The sequence below is a fragment of the Amblyomma maculatum genome, chromosome 11 (assembly GCF_055883805.1).
Source record: "Amblyomma maculatum isolate TAMU_Amacu chromosome 11, ASM5588380v1, whole genome shotgun sequence".
Classification (NCBI taxonomy): domain Eukaryota; kingdom Metazoa; phylum Arthropoda; class Arachnida; order Ixodida; family Ixodidae; genus Amblyomma; species Amblyomma maculatum.
The window spans coordinates 20,319,001-20,336,440 of NC_139354.1; the positions used below are offsets into that span (position 1 = coordinate 20,319,001).

At 48.0% G+C, this 17,440-nt stretch overlaps 1 protein-coding gene across 4 annotated transcripts in view; it reads right to left on the minus strand.

The window, feature by feature from the left end:
* The window catches only part of Mbs (Myosin binding subunit), an 86,247-nt gene that overhangs the window by 25,028 nt on the left and 43,779 nt on the right, over positions 1–17,440 (minus strand). For all 4 annotated transcript variants that reach the window (XM_084583247.1, XM_084583245.1, XM_084583248.1 and 1 more), the window contains exon 13: positions 17,090–17,170. In XM_084583247.1, coding sequence (XP_084439373.1) covers positions 17,090–17,170 — 81 coding nt within the window. The remainder of the gene's footprint in view (positions 1–17,089; positions 17,171–17,440) is intronic.

Genomic DNA, 17,440 nt, shown 5'->3' on the forward strand with positions numbered 1-17,440 from the left:
TTCCTTGCAAAACAGTCGCGACGCAGACCACGACTCGGGCGAGCTAGCAGACGACGGGAAACACAAAGTCAGGCGATGACGATGAAAGCGAGCAGACGACAACGGGCGAAAACACAAAAGCCCACGACGATGAGAGAGAAGAAAAAGAGACGGTCCACCCCTAGAAAGGCACAAGACAGCGGGCTTTCACTTGAACGCTACGCGCTTATGTCCAGCGCCAAACGTCTCGGCGAAGCAGTCCGTTGCAGACGCACAGACACGTTGACGAGCGACGTAGCAGAAAATACCGAGAACAAAAATAGTTTTTTTCTTTTTTCAAGCAGAGTTACAGCTTTCGACAAGGTCACAAACGCGGTCAAGCGTCAGCAGAACGACGACGCACGGCGAAGAACGGGGCGAAGAACGGTCGAGCACCAGGGCGAAGGCTTCTCCAACAGAGCCACGCGACGGAAACGCCGCTAGCTGGACAAAACGCGCACATACGGCGACGACGCACGGATGAAGGGTGCGCGATGGTACGGGGCACAAATTGGCTGGAATATGCAAGTCGAGCCGGCGCGCCAAGCCAGGCCGACCGGCCACAAAGCGCGGAACGAGCGAGCAAATCAACGACGCTGGAAATGAAAAAAGATGAACTCGATAGAGAAAAAGAACGAACGAATAAGTCGCCTCGGATGCGCAACCACGGAGCAGGCGCCTCTCGTCGGCAGGCGCCTTCGTTTGCAGTCTTTTCTTTTTAATATTTTGTTTGTTTTCGCTTCGCAATGTCATTCCTGGTTCCTCTCCGGGCGCAAAGCGCCGCGTCACCCCCTTTCCTTCCTCCAGTCTTTTTCCGACCGCAACCCCCTCCATAACCAAAGGCCGCACGGCGTTCCTCCTGAGCTTCCTCCATCACCGGGCCGGGCAGAATGAGACGAAGGGAGTGACAGAAAGTACAATGAACAAATTAAAAAAAAAAAAAAAAAGACGACGGGAGGGCTAAATGGTTATAAATACCACACTACTCGCGAACCCAGCCAGAAAAACGCTCTTCGTGTTTTCTTTCTTCCGCTGCCTTCAAATCCAACTCGGAGCCGCTGAAAACGCGGTCGAGCCGAGGTACGCAGCAGCAGAAAGCAGCGCCAGCAACCAACACAGGGATTCGGGAGCTCGAACCCGGGGAGAGGCTGCACACGGAGAGAGAGATGAAAGAAAAGAAAAAAAAAAATCGCGACAACAAGAGCGAGACAAGCGACCCAAGGACTTCCAGCCGGGGTTCCTCCGAACCAGAGCGAGACGGCAGGCTCGGCTGGCGGGAGCGCCACAACAGTGGATAAATAGGGTCGCCGCCAGGAAGAGGCCGCATATATCCCTGGCGGGCGTGCGTCGAAGTAGACGACACCTCTACCTCGTTACGTGCCGCTGACACCGTGCGACGGCCTGGGAGACTACTGTTGCGCGTTTGCTACCAGAACTTGCGAGTTCAACATCTCAGTGGAACCCGTGAGACGAAAACAAAGATTTAAAAAAGCTGCGCGGTACAATGACAAACAAGTAATAATTATGAAAATGCATCCTTCAGAATCAAGAGAGGTATTACCAGGCCGGCAGGTTGCCACGAGGATCACAACGATTTTACTTTTGAAACGCATTGGCAATGCGTCACAGAAGTGCGTGCGCACGCACGCACGCACGCACGCACGCACGCACGCACGCACACACACACACACACACACACACACACACACACACACACACACACACACACACACACACACACACACACACACACACACACACACACACACACACACACACACACACACACACACACACACACACACACACACACAAAGATCGCTAAAACCTAAAGGCATGTCGTTGGGGCGAGCCTTTCTAGTACAAGTTCTCATCCTAAATTTTCCTAAGAAAAAAATTGGATCAAGCTTAAACGCGAGAGCGTTAATGGACCCAGTCACGCGTTCTCTGCTTACGATTCGTCACCACCCGCTTCTTATGAGACTTCACATACGACTGAGGACTTCGCGTCCATTCCCGTGACGATGGATGGATGGATGGACTATAGGAGCGTCCCCTTTGAAACGGGGTGGTAGCAGTAGCTATCATGCTCATTTTTCTCCATATATCTTAATTATTGATTTAGAATGGTTAACTAAACCATCATTCTATTTATTAAATTTTGCTCCTACATTACTAACATTATGTCACTTCTCTCCTTTTAAGCCACCAATCTTCCAGCCGTTTTTTGCTAGTTTCCACCGCCGGTTTATTCACCCGGCCATTGTTATCTCTAAACCCCAGAGCTTCAGGAACAGTGATTGCGCCTGCATCAACTTCCGGATGGATACCATTGCATTCGAGTATAATATGGTCAATTGTTTCACTGGAGTTTCCACATACAGCACATGCGTCATCTCCATTGGTAAATTTCTTTTTGTAGCTGCGTGTTCTAAGGCACCCTGATCTAGCTTCAAAAAGTAGGGCACTGCCTCTTGAGTTATCAAAGAAATCTTCCTTCCTGATCTGCATTTTCCACTTTCGGTATAATTCCACACTGTATTTTTTTTCATCGAATTTATCCAATTTTTACCTTCTGTGTTTTTCACCTGTTGCTTAATGCTCTTTATTTCTCCGTCCTTGTTACTAGCATACTTACTAGTTAGTTTCCTAGTTCTTTTCCTCCATTGTGAGTCAACGCTTTTTAGGTACAGGTATTTAAATACCTTAGCTGCCCATCTGTTACTGCCCAATTTCCTCAGGCGTTCCCGTCATCACTCCGTACTGCCCCCAAGCGGCGACAGCGCGCTATGGAGAGTTCACACCACGGTCAGACTCTAGAGGTGGCGGCAGCGGTGGCGCCGCTCGAGTCAGGCCACGCTTACACAGAACTATGGTGGCTAGAAGGGGGAGGTGGCGCCAGCGCCGGCGTATCCGCTGAGAAAGCGCGATCCTCTGGTTCAAGCGCTGCCGCGAAGGCCGCCGTGGCGCTGCGGTCAGCTTGGCGATTCAGTCACGCGATCGCGCGCGTGTGCAGGTTCGCGCGCGGTGTATGGACGGTGCGGCAGCGTTCCTGTCTGTTCGTGGCTGCCAGCGTGATCTCTCGTTTATGACCAGATGTGTTGCGCTGCTGACATGTTAATGTGAGGGCCTAATTTCGCCGAACAGATGAACTCCAGCGAAAAAAAAAAATCACAGTACGTCCCTCCCAAGCAAAATTATCCAATTTTATGTTCTTACCAGGCAGCACTTCTATGTTAAGGCCCAGAACTGTAAGCGCAACGCTAAGCAGGGAAGAATGAAAGTGCTGAAACTTAGGAGGGTTCTCTAAGTTGCATGTTTATTCAAGGTCGAATGTAATATATATTTTTTTATTTAACGGGAAGTGATATCCTTGCCTCCCCATTTCTTAGTGCCAAGCGATGGATGCAGTGTTGATAATCAATGTTTAATGTTTTTTTTTCTTTCCAATGCACAGAAGCATGTGTAAATGTACCTGTTATTTTTAATTACCCTGAATGTTATGATGTGCAGTACATTGCTATTACTACGATGTGCAATAAATTTTTGCTATGCTTCGTTTTGCTTGTTTGGATCCCCAATCACATTTTTTAGGAGTAATGCTGATGCTTCGTATCCTTGAAACTGAAGGAGGTGGAAAACATCGACCAAAGAACAGCCAACCTTTTTTCTTTCATTTATTACCCCTTTTAATTTTCTTCTTACATATTATTTTATGCCTTGGGGCAAACAACGTCGTGGAAAAAAAATGCGACCGCACGGGGCCGAAACATCCTTCCATCCTCATTCTCTTGAAATAGTGCGTAGTTGGTAGAGTTGGTCAGATATATCTTCAAGGTATACTGCGCGCACACAAAACAAGGAGAAATGTACACAACAAGCGCAACAGCTGCGCTTGTTGTGTACCTTTCTCGTCCTTGTGTTTTGTGTGCGCAGTATACCTTGAAGACTCATTCTCTTGGTCTGTCTTCTACTTTCGACATGCACTATCTCGATCCGACGGGACTCATTCAAGACCTTTCAACTCCTGGAACTGAAAGGATAGATATGCCCGTATTCTACACACCAGAAGTATTGGAGTACCAGCCGATCGATTTTAATTGTTTTGTTTGTTGGGTTTAATGTGCCAAAATTACTCGGGCTATGAGAGACACCGTAGTGGAGGACTCCTAAATTTTGACCACCTGGAGTTCTTTAACTTGTACTACCATCGCACAGGACACGAGCGCCTTGCTTTTCGCATTCAGTGAAAAGCGGTCGCCGCGGCCGGGATGCGATCCCTCATCCTTGGGCACAACAGCCGAACGCCCTAACCACTGCACCACCACGGCTTAAAATTGAATTCTGTAAAACACGTTGTTGGGCTAGTTGGTGCATTGCATGAAGTAAGACTAACCGGCCAAGAAGACTCACACAGGAAAAATCGACACAGAAAGAAAGAGGCTGGACTTTCTGTGTCGATTTTTCCTGTGTGCGTCTTCTTGGCCGGTTAGTCTTACTTCATGCAATTGAATTCTGTCAGCCGTAATCAGGTTCGATTCGAGTTTAATGAGCTAAACCATTACCTGCAACAACATCACTGAAAGGCCGACGCGTTGCACACACGGCGGGCATACGTATGTTCAAGTACCGTGGCTGAAGGCGAGCGGCGCGTACCATGCATCGCACTACGGCCAACAGCGCCACCTACACCCGGCTTGAAATGGAGGAGCGGCTTCCGTCCGCCGTTGGCGTCACCTCCCCCTTCTAGCCACCATAACAGAACTCCCAGAGTACAGTGGCATTCTAGCCCACTGTACCCAGAGGATGCCATCACGTTCACAACGCCATTGGCTGTTGCCCTAGCGGCCTCCGCGAGAAGTGAAAACCTTTCCGATTCTCTAGCTGAACTAAGCCTAAGCAACCACGTGACTTTCCCCCAGACAGTGGCTGAGGTATGGAGGGCTGAGGTATAGTGCTCTAGAATATTGCTAGAATATTGCTCTAGAATATGACATCATCAATATCAACTAGCAATCAAAATTACTGAATACCAATTACTAATACAACTACCGATTACCAATCACTAAGCAGGTTGCTCGGCACAGCCTATACTGCTTTACGCGTACACATAGCACTTAGAAAATGAAAGCCATAACCACGTCTTTAGTACTCGCAATAATGTGACGCTAATTAGCATAGTGTAATTATATTAGGGGGGACACTTAAGCACCGCCTTTAAGATATGGACGCGATAGCGTAGGCAACTAGCCAACATATAGAAAGCCCCGATTTAAACAAGCCGTATGAAAGTGATCGCGTGGCCTTGGGGTAACGTCAATGCAAGGGTCCTGGCAGGCGACACTACGGCCAGTCAGTGCGCGGCCATGACAGCTGCCACCCCATGCTCGTGATTTTTCGCTCACTACGCCGATGGACGGCCGCCAAAGGCGGATTTTCGGAGAACGGGGCGTTTAGCGCGCTATCGCGTTAGAACAGTAAGCGGCAAAAGAAGCAAGAAAAAACACTTTACAGTAGGTAACGGCGACAACGGAGGACAGTTTTAAAGCGACAGCCTTGGAGGCCCCGTGCTCCAGAAAATCCATCTTCGGCTCTGTGAGCGAAAAATCGCGGTCACTGATACTGGCATGGGGTATATAGTGCCTAGGCACTATAGATGTCAGGTGACACGGACGCGTGTACTGACTGGTCGTCGAGTTGCGTGACGTCACGTGACCGCATGGCGTGGAAGTTGGTAGGCGCTGCCAACTAATAGGGCTTCGCCTTTGAGATGGCAGCAATGAGACCGGAATACAACCTCAAAGCCCAAGGTAAAGGGCCCATGAAAAGCTCATTAACACTAAAAAACGCGCAAACGCAATGGGTATCCCATCAGTCCTCTCCGCAATTTTAAGCTAGCTGCATTAATACCGAACACATATACAAGGAGTGGGCGTACCTACTAAGATTCAATAAATAGAATGATGGTATAGTTAACCAATCTAAAACAATAATTAAGATATAGCGAGAAAAATGAGCATGATAGCTACTGCTATCACCCCGTTCCAAAGGGGACGCTCCTATATTCCATCCATCCATCCACCATCCATTCATCTCGCTTAGCTCTCGCATCTTTGACGTCATCGCGCGCTCGTGATCGGAGAGGTCGAAACTGACCCTGATAATTGAGCTGCGCTGGGGCTTTTTGGGTCACAGTCCATCTGTTTTGGACCATCGTGGATCGATTAAAGCAAAGATACCGAAACAGAAAATGTACGTGTCGATACTCCTTTAACGGCGGAGCTTATAGTGCAAAAATAAAAGATTAATTAGGAGGCGAAATCAGGAAGAAAATACTCTGTAGTAGACAATGGCGACATTAGGGGTCAGTTTTTATTGGCCGCTTATAGATGGCGCCCACCATCGAAAAGCAACCGAAAACTGGCTAAAAGAAACCGTCACTTTTTGAGACGGCGTTTCCCAACTGCATGGTGTGACATATGAGGTCGGGTGAGTACTGCTCACGTGGGATTTGAAAATTTGTAGGTGAGAGGCCCAAGTGCGCCCTCTATCGCGGTGCCCTTTCACAGCTTGAGAACCACTTCGCGCCAAAATCTGCGACTGCTGACTCCCCCCTCTGTTTGTATTTGCCACGAAAGACGCAGTCAGCCAACGCCACCTAGAGTGGGCAGTTAGCTCGCGTGCTTCCCTGTACCGTACAACACGAGGAGGGCCGGGGGGGGGGGGGGGGGCTTTTTCGAAGGCGTGCACTTTTGCGTGGGCTAAAAACCGAGGGAGATACGAACAGGAGCAGCAACAAAGAAATCAAGAAAGTCAAGAGTGAAATCGGACCACGTGGCTTGCGACAGTTTTCACCCTCTTTCCTTGACAGCGACAAAGGCCTTTCAAGACAGCGCAGTCGGAGGGGTTTCGACACAGACCCGTGTCAAAGTCGCAAGCGCAACAGCAAGTCAGACAAGAGCAAGGGACGAGGTGCAACAGACAGCTCTTTCGAAAATTTTCGTTGGCCTTAAACCAAGCGTCTCGGCCATCGTCTAGGCCGAAAAAAAAAAAGAAAAGAAAAATTTAAAGTGCGTGCCTGCAGCTATTTCAACGAGTCCTAGATGGAGGTTCGATGAATGATGGCACTCCATTTAGAGAGAAGCATTTTAGAACACTCCACAGACTTCAGCGAATAGCGCCAGCGGGACGCTCACGTGACAATGACGTCACTTGTTACGAAGACGCTGTAACTCCTCGGTGGCGCACATCGGGTGCCAAAGCCCGGTCAAAATCGGCGTACCTTTGGAGGCTGTGCCCTGGCCTCAGTTGCCAAGACGATGCTTTGAAAAGGCCCCCAATCTTCTTTTTTTTATTATTATTGTGGCAGGCGGCAGCCTAACAACCTCCAAACGTTAGACCAAACGGCATTGTGACAACGAGGGCACAATACACAGTTTTGTGCAAATATTTATATTTTGAACTAGCAAAAGATGTCCAAGAAGGCGGTAGCGCCACGCTGTATTCAAATTTAGCACTAAGCTCTTCATGCATTTGCATGAAGTGAATCAAAGCAGAAAATAAAGCTGAGAGGCCCTCGCAATCTGAGCTGCACAGTAAAAATTGTGGCGAAAATCACGTGATTTCGCAAAGGCTACTGCGAATCCTAGGTATGGCTCGTCTCGCGCGTCGTCTGCATCACTCATACCGACTGTTTTGACAAAGCCGGCCGGGAAGAGTTGGGAATTCGCAAACATTCTTCGCACTGACACACACACAAAAAAAAAAATCGCGTCACCGCCAGGAGCCGGACCCCCATACCTCCGACCCCCAGCCGAGCGCGCCAACCACTACTCTACGCCGGGCTCAGGAGAATGATTTCATAATTCTTAACTGGCGTAAGGACGCCATACCTCTGACCCCTAGACGAACGCGCCAACCACTAGTCTACGCCGGGCTTAGGATAATGATTCCATAATTCTTACCTAGCGCAAGGACGCCATATCTCCGACCCTTAGCCGAGCGCGCCAACCACTACTCTACGCCGGGCTCAGGAGAATGATTCCATAATTCTTAGTCTAGCATAAGGACACGCTATGCGTCCGACCCCTAGCCGAGCGCGCCAACCACTACTCTACGCCGGGTTCCGGAGAAAATTCTTATCTAGAATAAGGACACGCCATACGTCCGACCCCTAGACGAATGCGCCAACCACTACTCTACGTCGTGCTCAGGAGAATGATTCCATGATATTCTTCTCTAGTGTAAGGACGCCATACCTCTGAGCCCTAGCCTAACGCGCCAACCACTACTCTACGTCGGGCTTAGGTTTGGTTTGTGGGGTTTAACGTCCCAAAGCAACTCAGGCTATGAGAGACGCCGTAGTGGACTCCGGAAATTTCGACCACCTGGGGTTCTTTAACGTGCACTGACAAGATGATTCCATAATTCTTGTCTAGCGTAAGGACGTCATACCTCCGACCCCTAGACGAACGCGCCAACCACTACTCTACGCCGGGCTTAGGATCATGATTCCATAATTCTTACCTAGCGCAAGGACGCCATATCTCCGACCCTTAGCCGAGCGCGCCAACCACTACTCTACGCCGGGCTCAGGAGAATGATTCCATAATTCTTAATCTAGCGTAAGGACACGCCATGCGTCCGACCCCTAGCTGAGCGCGCCAACCACTACTCTACGCCGGGTTCCGGAGAATAATTCTTATCTCGAATAAGGACACGCCATACGTCCGACCCCTAGACGAATGCGCCAACCACTACTCTACGTCGTGCTCAGGAGAATGATTCCATGATTCTTCTCTAGTGTAAGGACGCCATACCTCTGACCTCTAGCCTAACGCGTCAACTACTACTCTACATCGGGCTTAGGGTAATGATTCCATAATTCTTATCTAACGTAAGGACACCATACCTTCGACCCCTAGCCGAGCGCGTCAACCACTACTCTACGCCGGGCTTAAGATAATGATTCCATAATTCTTATCTAGCATAAGGACACGCCATACGTCTGACCCCTAGCCGAGAGCGCCAACTTCTACTCTACTCCGGGCTCAGGAGAATGATTCCATAATTCTTATCTAGCGTAAGGACCATGTGCTATTCGATGTCAGCGCACGTTAAAGATCCCGATGAGGTCGAAATTAGTCCGTAACCCTCCACTACTGCTCCTCTTTCTCTCTTTCCACTTCCACTCCCACCTTCCTCCCGGCCTTACAGCGCGGGTCAGGTGCTCATAGCAACAAGTGTGGCAGATACTGCGCCTTTCCCTTCCACTGAACCAATTATTATTGACACGCCATACCTCCGACCTCTAGCCGAGCGCGCCAACCACTACTCTACGCCGGGCTCAGAATGATTACATAATTCTTATCTAGTATAAGGACACGCCATACGTCCGACCACTAGCCGAGCGCACCAACCACTACTCTATCCATAATTCTTATCTAGCGTAAGGACACGCCATACCTCCGACCCCTAGCCGAGCGCGCCAACCACTACTCTACGCCGGGCTCAGAATGATTACATAATTCTGATCTAGCATAAGGACGCTATACGTCCGACTCCTAGCCGAGCGCGCCAACCACTACTCTATCCATAATTCTTATCTAGCGTAAGGACACGCCATACCTCCGACCCCTAGCCGAGCGCACCAACCACTACTCTATTCCGGGCTCAGAATGATTACATAATTCTTATCTAGCATAAGGACACGCCATGCGTCCGACCCCTAGTCGAGCGCGCTACTCTATCCATAATTCTTATCTAGCGTAAGGACACGCCATACCTCCGACCCCTAGCCGAGCGCGTCAACCACTAATCTCGCCGGGCTCAGAATGATTACATAATTCTTATCTAGCATAAGGACACGCCATACGTCCGACCCCTAACCGAGCGCGCCAACCACTACTCTATCCATAATTCTTATCTAGCGTAAGGACACGCCATACCTCCGACCCCTAGCCGAGCGCGCCAACCACTACTCTATTCCGGGCTCAGGAGAAGTCCATAATTATCTAGCCAAAGGACACGCCATACGTCCGACCCCTAGCCGAGCGCGCCAACCACTACTCAGGTTTGCCCGCCTGCTTTGTCCTATCGTAAATGCAACGAGACGGCCCAAAGTGATTACTTTCTAGTCGAAAATGTGTACGAGCCGGAAAACGATTTTTTTTTCACAAGTATCTGTTGCTACTGCATAAGAAGACAGTTTACATATTCCAGTTTTACTGAATACATTCACATCCTTGCAAGTTTCAAATTTTACCTAGAAAGGCTGATTTCATAAATAAAATTTCACAACTAAAAATACATTAAGCTCATATTAAAAAATAATCTTAATAGACTTCATTTTATTGCAATGCCTTCAACTTTACAACTCACCGTTCCCAGAATCAAGAAACTTAATTTTAAAAATTAGCGGTCTAATTCGCACTAGGCCTAGATTATTCCACTGCAGGAATGAATGGGGGCTGACCAACATTCTGTTGCCATAAACAAAGGCTATTGCATTTTCGGTGATTGGCAGCAGTACTCATGGACGGTTCCGCCGATGATGCCATTGTGCGAGGTCATAGTGTCTTAGCAACACAGTTCGTAGTTGAGGAGTCAGATATTCAAAACAAAAATGGTTGTTCAAGCTCGAGCCCTAGGTTAGACGAGTACAGAATCGCCTTTTTCACAATATGTGGCGCTCTCTGAAGAGAGACAAGAACTCCTCTGCTAATGATTGGAATGGGGCCAGGTAAACGTAGCCAAAGCAGCTGCAATCCGGTTCTACACGTCACAAATGTCAACTATGCGTGGCTGCCGCACTGATCTCCAGCAATGTCATTAGCAGAAGCCACGAACGGTACATGCGCAGCTAGGACAGGTGGTTTGTTTTCAGCCAGCAGAAGGGCGCGCATGCCACCTCGTGGACAAGTGGCACCATCTGATGCCACTACCGCGATAAGGCGCATGCACTAGCAACTCTCCCCAGACAAGCAATTTTGTGCCTTTGCAATGCCATTATTGTTGGTAGTAAATAAACAAAACTGTTTGCAGTTAGTACTGCTTCCCTTGATGATATTGTGAAGTAATACAACAACACCTGAGAATTTTCAAAACTCCTCCGAGCTTCATTAGGGCACTTAAGTATGCCCTGCAGCCTTGGTGGATGGAACCATGACAGACAATGGGAGTAGAAAATGCAGTCAATATATGTATGCCTGCATTAAAACCCTCAACCTAAGGCCATATTTCCTGTGGTAGAGAATAAATGGGTGACAGTGTAGTCGCGCCTGTAACATCAGGGTTTGTAGATTAACTAAATATGAGAAAGCGATATTTCCATATTAAAAAATGATCTTTTAAGTAGCTCGGACACGTTTCTCGGGCCTGCAGTCAGGTATGCATTTATTTGGGCAAAGAGCCTGAGCTGCTACAAAGAAAGTAACAGTCCACATAAAGATCAGTAGGCTGCCCCTTTAATGTTTGTACCAACTTAGAGCATTGCAGCTACAAATATAGCTGCAGAGAGTAAAAATTCTAGGAGGCACTTTGGATCACTAAACTGCGATGAGGCGAAAGCCTCTATTGCACGGTGCTCGAAAGCCATCCACTATGCCACCTCTTTCTCTCTGTTTTCACTTCCACCTTCGCAATGACGCAATAGTGTAAGCTACCAGCCAACATATAAAGCCCCGCTTTAACCGAGCCGTATAAACACGCCTGCGTGGCCTAGGGATAATGTGAATGCAAAGGTTTTGGCAGGCTGATTCTGATATCACCTTCCCAAATGAAAGGAGAGGTCCAAGTTGGCAGCGCCCGCAAAACGTATTTCCAGGAAGCCCTACGTCCAGTTAGTGCTCGGCCATGCCAGCTGCCAGCTATTGCCTCCCACGTAACGAAATCGTTACTGACGGACGGACACGATCCACGAGCATGAGCCATTAAAGGCTATCACCTTAAAAAATTATGGCGGACACTTGAGCTCATCTTTTAAGGGTATGACAGCCGTATGACCGTGCATATGTGGCTTAGGGGTAATGAGACTTCAAGGATCCTGGCATGGTGATTTTGATATCACCCTGTCTGGTGAAAGGAGCGGAACGAGTCGCCATGTCAGCTGCCAACTACCACCTACCAGTGTCATGCTCGTGATTTTTAGCTCACAAAGCCAACGCCAGATTTTATTGCAATAGCAATACTGCGACAGGTTTCGAGCCGTCGCGTATCCTCGGCGGACGACACGCTTGACCTTGAACAGCCCAGCCGAGCAACCGCTTCAGCCGAGCTCAGTCAGATGGCAGCCCTGTCAGCGGGCCGCGCTAAAGCCCCGCACGCTGAAACGGCGCTGCTGCCGCGCCGAACAGATGGTTCTCCGTTGCTTCAGCCTCGCCGTGATTGCTTTGCTATGTAGGCTGCTAAAGAGAGGTGTCGGCGACAAACTGTGGCACGTGAAGAATGTCGTGCTAAGCGTCGTGCACAAGATGAAGCTCGGCGACTGCGTTCTAGCTCTCCGTGTCTTTCCACCTCGTCGTCTACTGATGAACACATGACTGCTCAGGAACGCCACAATGCCACCAAGCGAAGACAGCACGCTGATGAATGGCCGGAAGAACAGTTGTAACCATAGTGCGTCATGAGTTACTCTATAGCCAAACTATCGAACCACAAAAGCTACGCCACAAGCGAACACACAAGCGTAGCCATGCGGCCATTGCTAACGCAATTTACCAGGCTTAACCAGAGCTAAGTCACTGCCAATTTTTTTGGTTAATGGGACATTTAATGCTGTCAAGTAAAAAAACTGCACAACTTTTCCTCACATTGATACTTTCAAGACAAAGTTGTATACTTCTCTGTTTACTAATGCCCTCATTACTAACACATGTAATTGTTAACACCATGGTACCAGTCTAATTAGAATGTAAGCTGATGACAAAGGTCCTAAATCCAAAATCTACGTGTAGACTGCAGTGGACAGCCTCTGGGCTGTCAATAATTTAGCCTCCTCACAATCATATCTAAATTTTTGGTAATTAACACTTACTGTAGCTTTATGTCCCCAGTAAGATTACTTTCCAATAATAATACCTAAATATTTGGTAATTAACACTTATTGTAGCCCTATGTCCCTAATAAGATGACTTCCCAAAGTTTAACTGCTGTATCTAGATGAATGAAAAAAACAGTCCACTCAGTACTGAGACAGACTCGCAAATAGTACAGTTTGCACTGTATTTCTAATAAAAGGCTCTAAAACTGGAAAAAAAAAATTATAATTTGCATCGGCTTTCATCACCATCAGATGCCAGCTATGAGATGCTGACAAGATGCTCAGATATACCAAAGACCTGCTTTAAAGCACTTAAGGCAGTGCTTTCGCCAACGTGTACAGCGCAAGAAATTTTGACCAAAACGAAATGCTGTTCTTCATACAGGTCGACGAGGTATTCCAGCATATTTTCTCCAAGGATGAAGTGCTGCTTCCTCATAACTCCAAGAGCCGTTCTTGTGCCGACGCACCAACACTATCACATTACGGGCGAACATCTCCAGCCACACTTTCCAATGAAAGGCTGCAGCTGGTTGAAATTTCGATACCACCCTTCCCAGGACAACACAGCAGCTAGCAGTTCTCTTTGAGCGTGCAAAGAAAACAAAACAAGAGATGAGCAGTGCGGCTATTTCTAGACGAAGCACTGAAAAAGCACAAGGAAGAACAGGAGCTGCAGCTGTAGCCAGGAGGAGGGAAACGGACCCGAGAATGGAACTAAATAAACTCTTCTTCAGAGGTGCCGACTGAGACAACAAGCAATGTGAGATCCCTCCAGGCGCGGGAGCGGCAAAGCGACCCACAAAACGCTCTAGCACCTCCCTCAACAGACCCACACTCGCCCAGCACAAAAGAGGGGCAGATGCTATTGCCAGGAGCTGAAGACGTGAGGACTCCTCGCCTTGGCCCAGGAATTACTCGTTTGCGTTTTCACAGAGTTGACAATTCATACACAGGGTTGTAAGGTGCATAAAACCAGAGATTGAAATTAATGAAATGTCTTCCCAAAAAGAAAGATAAAGCAAGAGAACTACAGGGTACTAAAACTGGCAACCGAGGGGAAAAAGAAAAAATGGCTCTCCATTATGAATGAACAAACCCAGTAAACTGTGCCACTGTAGCGCCTGGCCATTTTATCATATGTGCGACATATAATCCATGCACTCCACCATGGTAGTGCAGTGAATAGGGCGCTGCACTGGTGTGCCCAAGGTTGCGGGCTCAAATCCTGGCTGCAGCGGCTGCTTCTGATGGAGGCGAAACGAAGAGGCATCCGTGTGCTGTGCGATGTGAGTGCACGTTAAAGAATCCTAGGTGGTCAAAATTTCCGGAGCCCTCCACTACGTCGTCTCTCATAGCCAGACTTGATTTGGGACCTTAAACCCTACAAACAAAACGACATAATCCATGCTGCAACAGCATTTTTAGCGCACAACTGTACTTAACTAAAAAGCTAATTTCTGTGAACAGTTTTACGCAGCACGTTTCCATGGATTGTGGCCACACCTGTTCTCAGCTCGAAAAAAATAAGTAACGAAAAACCTCTCTCATCTGCCAAACATATTCATTTTTACAGATGCAAAATTGTAAATGGTGGATTTTAACTACTCAAAAACACATAGGCTACAAAGAACATTATTGTGAAGGACTGGCTGCAGGTTAATTTTGGCCACATGGGGTTCTTTATCATGCACTGTCATCACAGAGCCTTTCTGCAATTTAAAACGCCACCGCAGCAGCCAGGTTTGATTGAGGGTCCGCTGGATTAGTAGAAAAAGCTCACTAACCACTGAGTTCCTGTGATGGGTTTTTTTATGGATGATATAAATTTAATGAATGAAGAAAAGCTCGTAACACCACAATTTGCCGCAGCGAGAGCACAGCAAACTGCTAGAGCTTAAAGTGTAATAAGCACTCAACTACAAGGCCTACATAGTTTGCTTTCACCTTCTTCGAAGACAGAGTGACCGTGATAGCCCTGCCACTAGTGCTGTGCACTGTGAAGCTGAAAGCATGAAAGCAACATACAGAGTAAACCACCATTATTTCAAAACTGCAAAACATGCTTGAAGGAAGCGGGTAATTAACCAGGCCCCGAAAAAAGAGAAGAGGGGGAGGGGCTACTGCTAATAAACTTTGCAAGTACTATAAACAAAGTAATCACTTAATCTCATCACTATGAGAACCCCCAAGAAAGCGGCATGTGCCAGTGTGGCATGCAATCAGGCTGTCGCAGGCACGGAGAAAGGGTGGTTCGCTTCCCAGGACATGCCCCGACTCAGCTAGGGAAGGTTTGGTTTGGGCACTGTGGTTTATCGTCCCAAGGCAGCTCAGGCCATGAGAAACCCCATAGTGGACGGCTTCAGGAACTTCGTCCACCAGGGGTTCATTAATGTGCACTGACATCACATCGCACGCGGGCATCTCGCTATTTGCCTCCAACCAAAAGCAGCGGCGCCGATGGGATTTGATCCCTCATTCTTGAGTACACACACTAAACGTTGCACTACCACGATGGGGTGCACGGAGAAAGGGTGGTTTGCTTCACAGGACATGCCCCGACTCTGCTAGGGATGATGGGCTCTGCTTCAGTGCCAGTGTCTCCGCTAGAAGATGTTTCAACGCAATGCTGAGGCAAGCACATGACATCGAAACCGGTCTCCCTGATGGCCTTGCCTCTGCACAAGAGTGCTTCAGAGGCCCACGAGCCATACAGCTGCTGCAAGCACTGCAGTATGCAGTGTTTGCAGGCCTGCAGTGAAATTGGAAATAAGTGTTGTTCCTGAAGCAAGTCTCAGATTCACTGGCAATGTAACAGCTTTAACTGCTGAAGTCTGGTTCAATGCGGCCCCGAGTGTAACATGCCACCGAATGAACTTTGTGAGCGAATTCCAGTGCGTGAGTACTAGCATAAACATCGGAGTGGCAGCCGTGCTCTCACTGTAGGGTGCAATGTGAAGACACTAGAGGACCCTGTAGCCTTCGAGGTCGTGTTCATTTCACGTTTGGAGGCATGACCTATCACCTGCGACAGCCGAATAAATTGTGCGTGTAATCTATGATCTGTAGCAGTAGTGAAAAGCTCGATGCGTTACAGCGAACAATTGTTATTTCATCATAGGTTGCACTATTATGCGCAAGAAAGTAAGCCATCTCATAAAACATCATAAGGTACCGTCCAATGTATTTTTATCGATCTGCACATGACCGCATCTTGCTGCAACCAGCGCAATGAACAGTATCAGCACAGGTATTCACAGTAGCGAGCGACTGCTGGCAGAAACGCGGCGATTGCGTAGGGGCGAATTCTATCAACCCCCGGCCAGATGTGGCTGATCCGCGACAAACGTCATGAGGATTATACTGCCTTTGTAGCAGTAACTGTTATATTTATTTGGACATGAAAAATATGAGAAGAACCTACAAGATAGCAGCAGTCCGCCCCAGAACGTTTTTTGATGCTTTTAGTTTTGAACTGCGCAACATTATGGCGCCTGCCACAAAACAGGGCTCGCACACTTACCACCCGCTAAATATGATAGTGAATAGGTATACAACAAAAACTATATACATTTTCCGCTTCCCAGACCGGCCCATTGGCCACCATTCATATATGTACAGTGGTGTGTGCGGTGCTAAGTATGAAGTTTTGTGCGTTGGTACATGTCTCGCCTTCCAGAAGCTAGAATGAGATCTAAGCTTCTTATTTTAGCAGTTTTGTCTTGTCATCAGCAGGCGGCAATGTACCGAAAGATCTTTTTATCTGGAACACGACGGTGGATAATGGAGAAAAATGCCATCGAGAGTGCGTCGGGCTGCACAAAAAACGAAGCGGACACGTTTACTTAGTGACCACTTCCAGTACAGAGGCCCCGAGGATTGAATTGTTGTTGGCCAGCAGCCTGTTGGCTTTTGGTCCCAGCAAGTATGTACGTGAGGATAATGCTGACTATGGACAATGCCACAAACTGCAGAGAATGTTCCCCATGCCCCTCGCGCTGTTATAATAAAGGGCAGGCACCGTAGACTGACCTCTGCGTCGTTGGAGAGGTTGTTGACTGCACCTATCCTCAATTTGTCCCGATCCGCACCCTCCTGGTCAGGTGAAGACTCCTGAAACAAGCAGCCAACAGGTCATGCAAGTCCTCAGGAAGCAAAGATGAAAAAACAACTGCACAGAAAATGAAAACTGCAGCAAAGGTGTAAATAGGCATGTACAACGAAGGGAACATGAGGCGAATTAACTATTCTGTTTTGAATAATTTTGAAGTGAAGTGAATACAGTGGTGCCTCATTACTATCTGCCAAAAACAGTCCATAGATGGGTAGTCCATAAAAAAAAAAGGAATGCCCGAGAGAAACCAAATTTATTGTGGGGGAAAA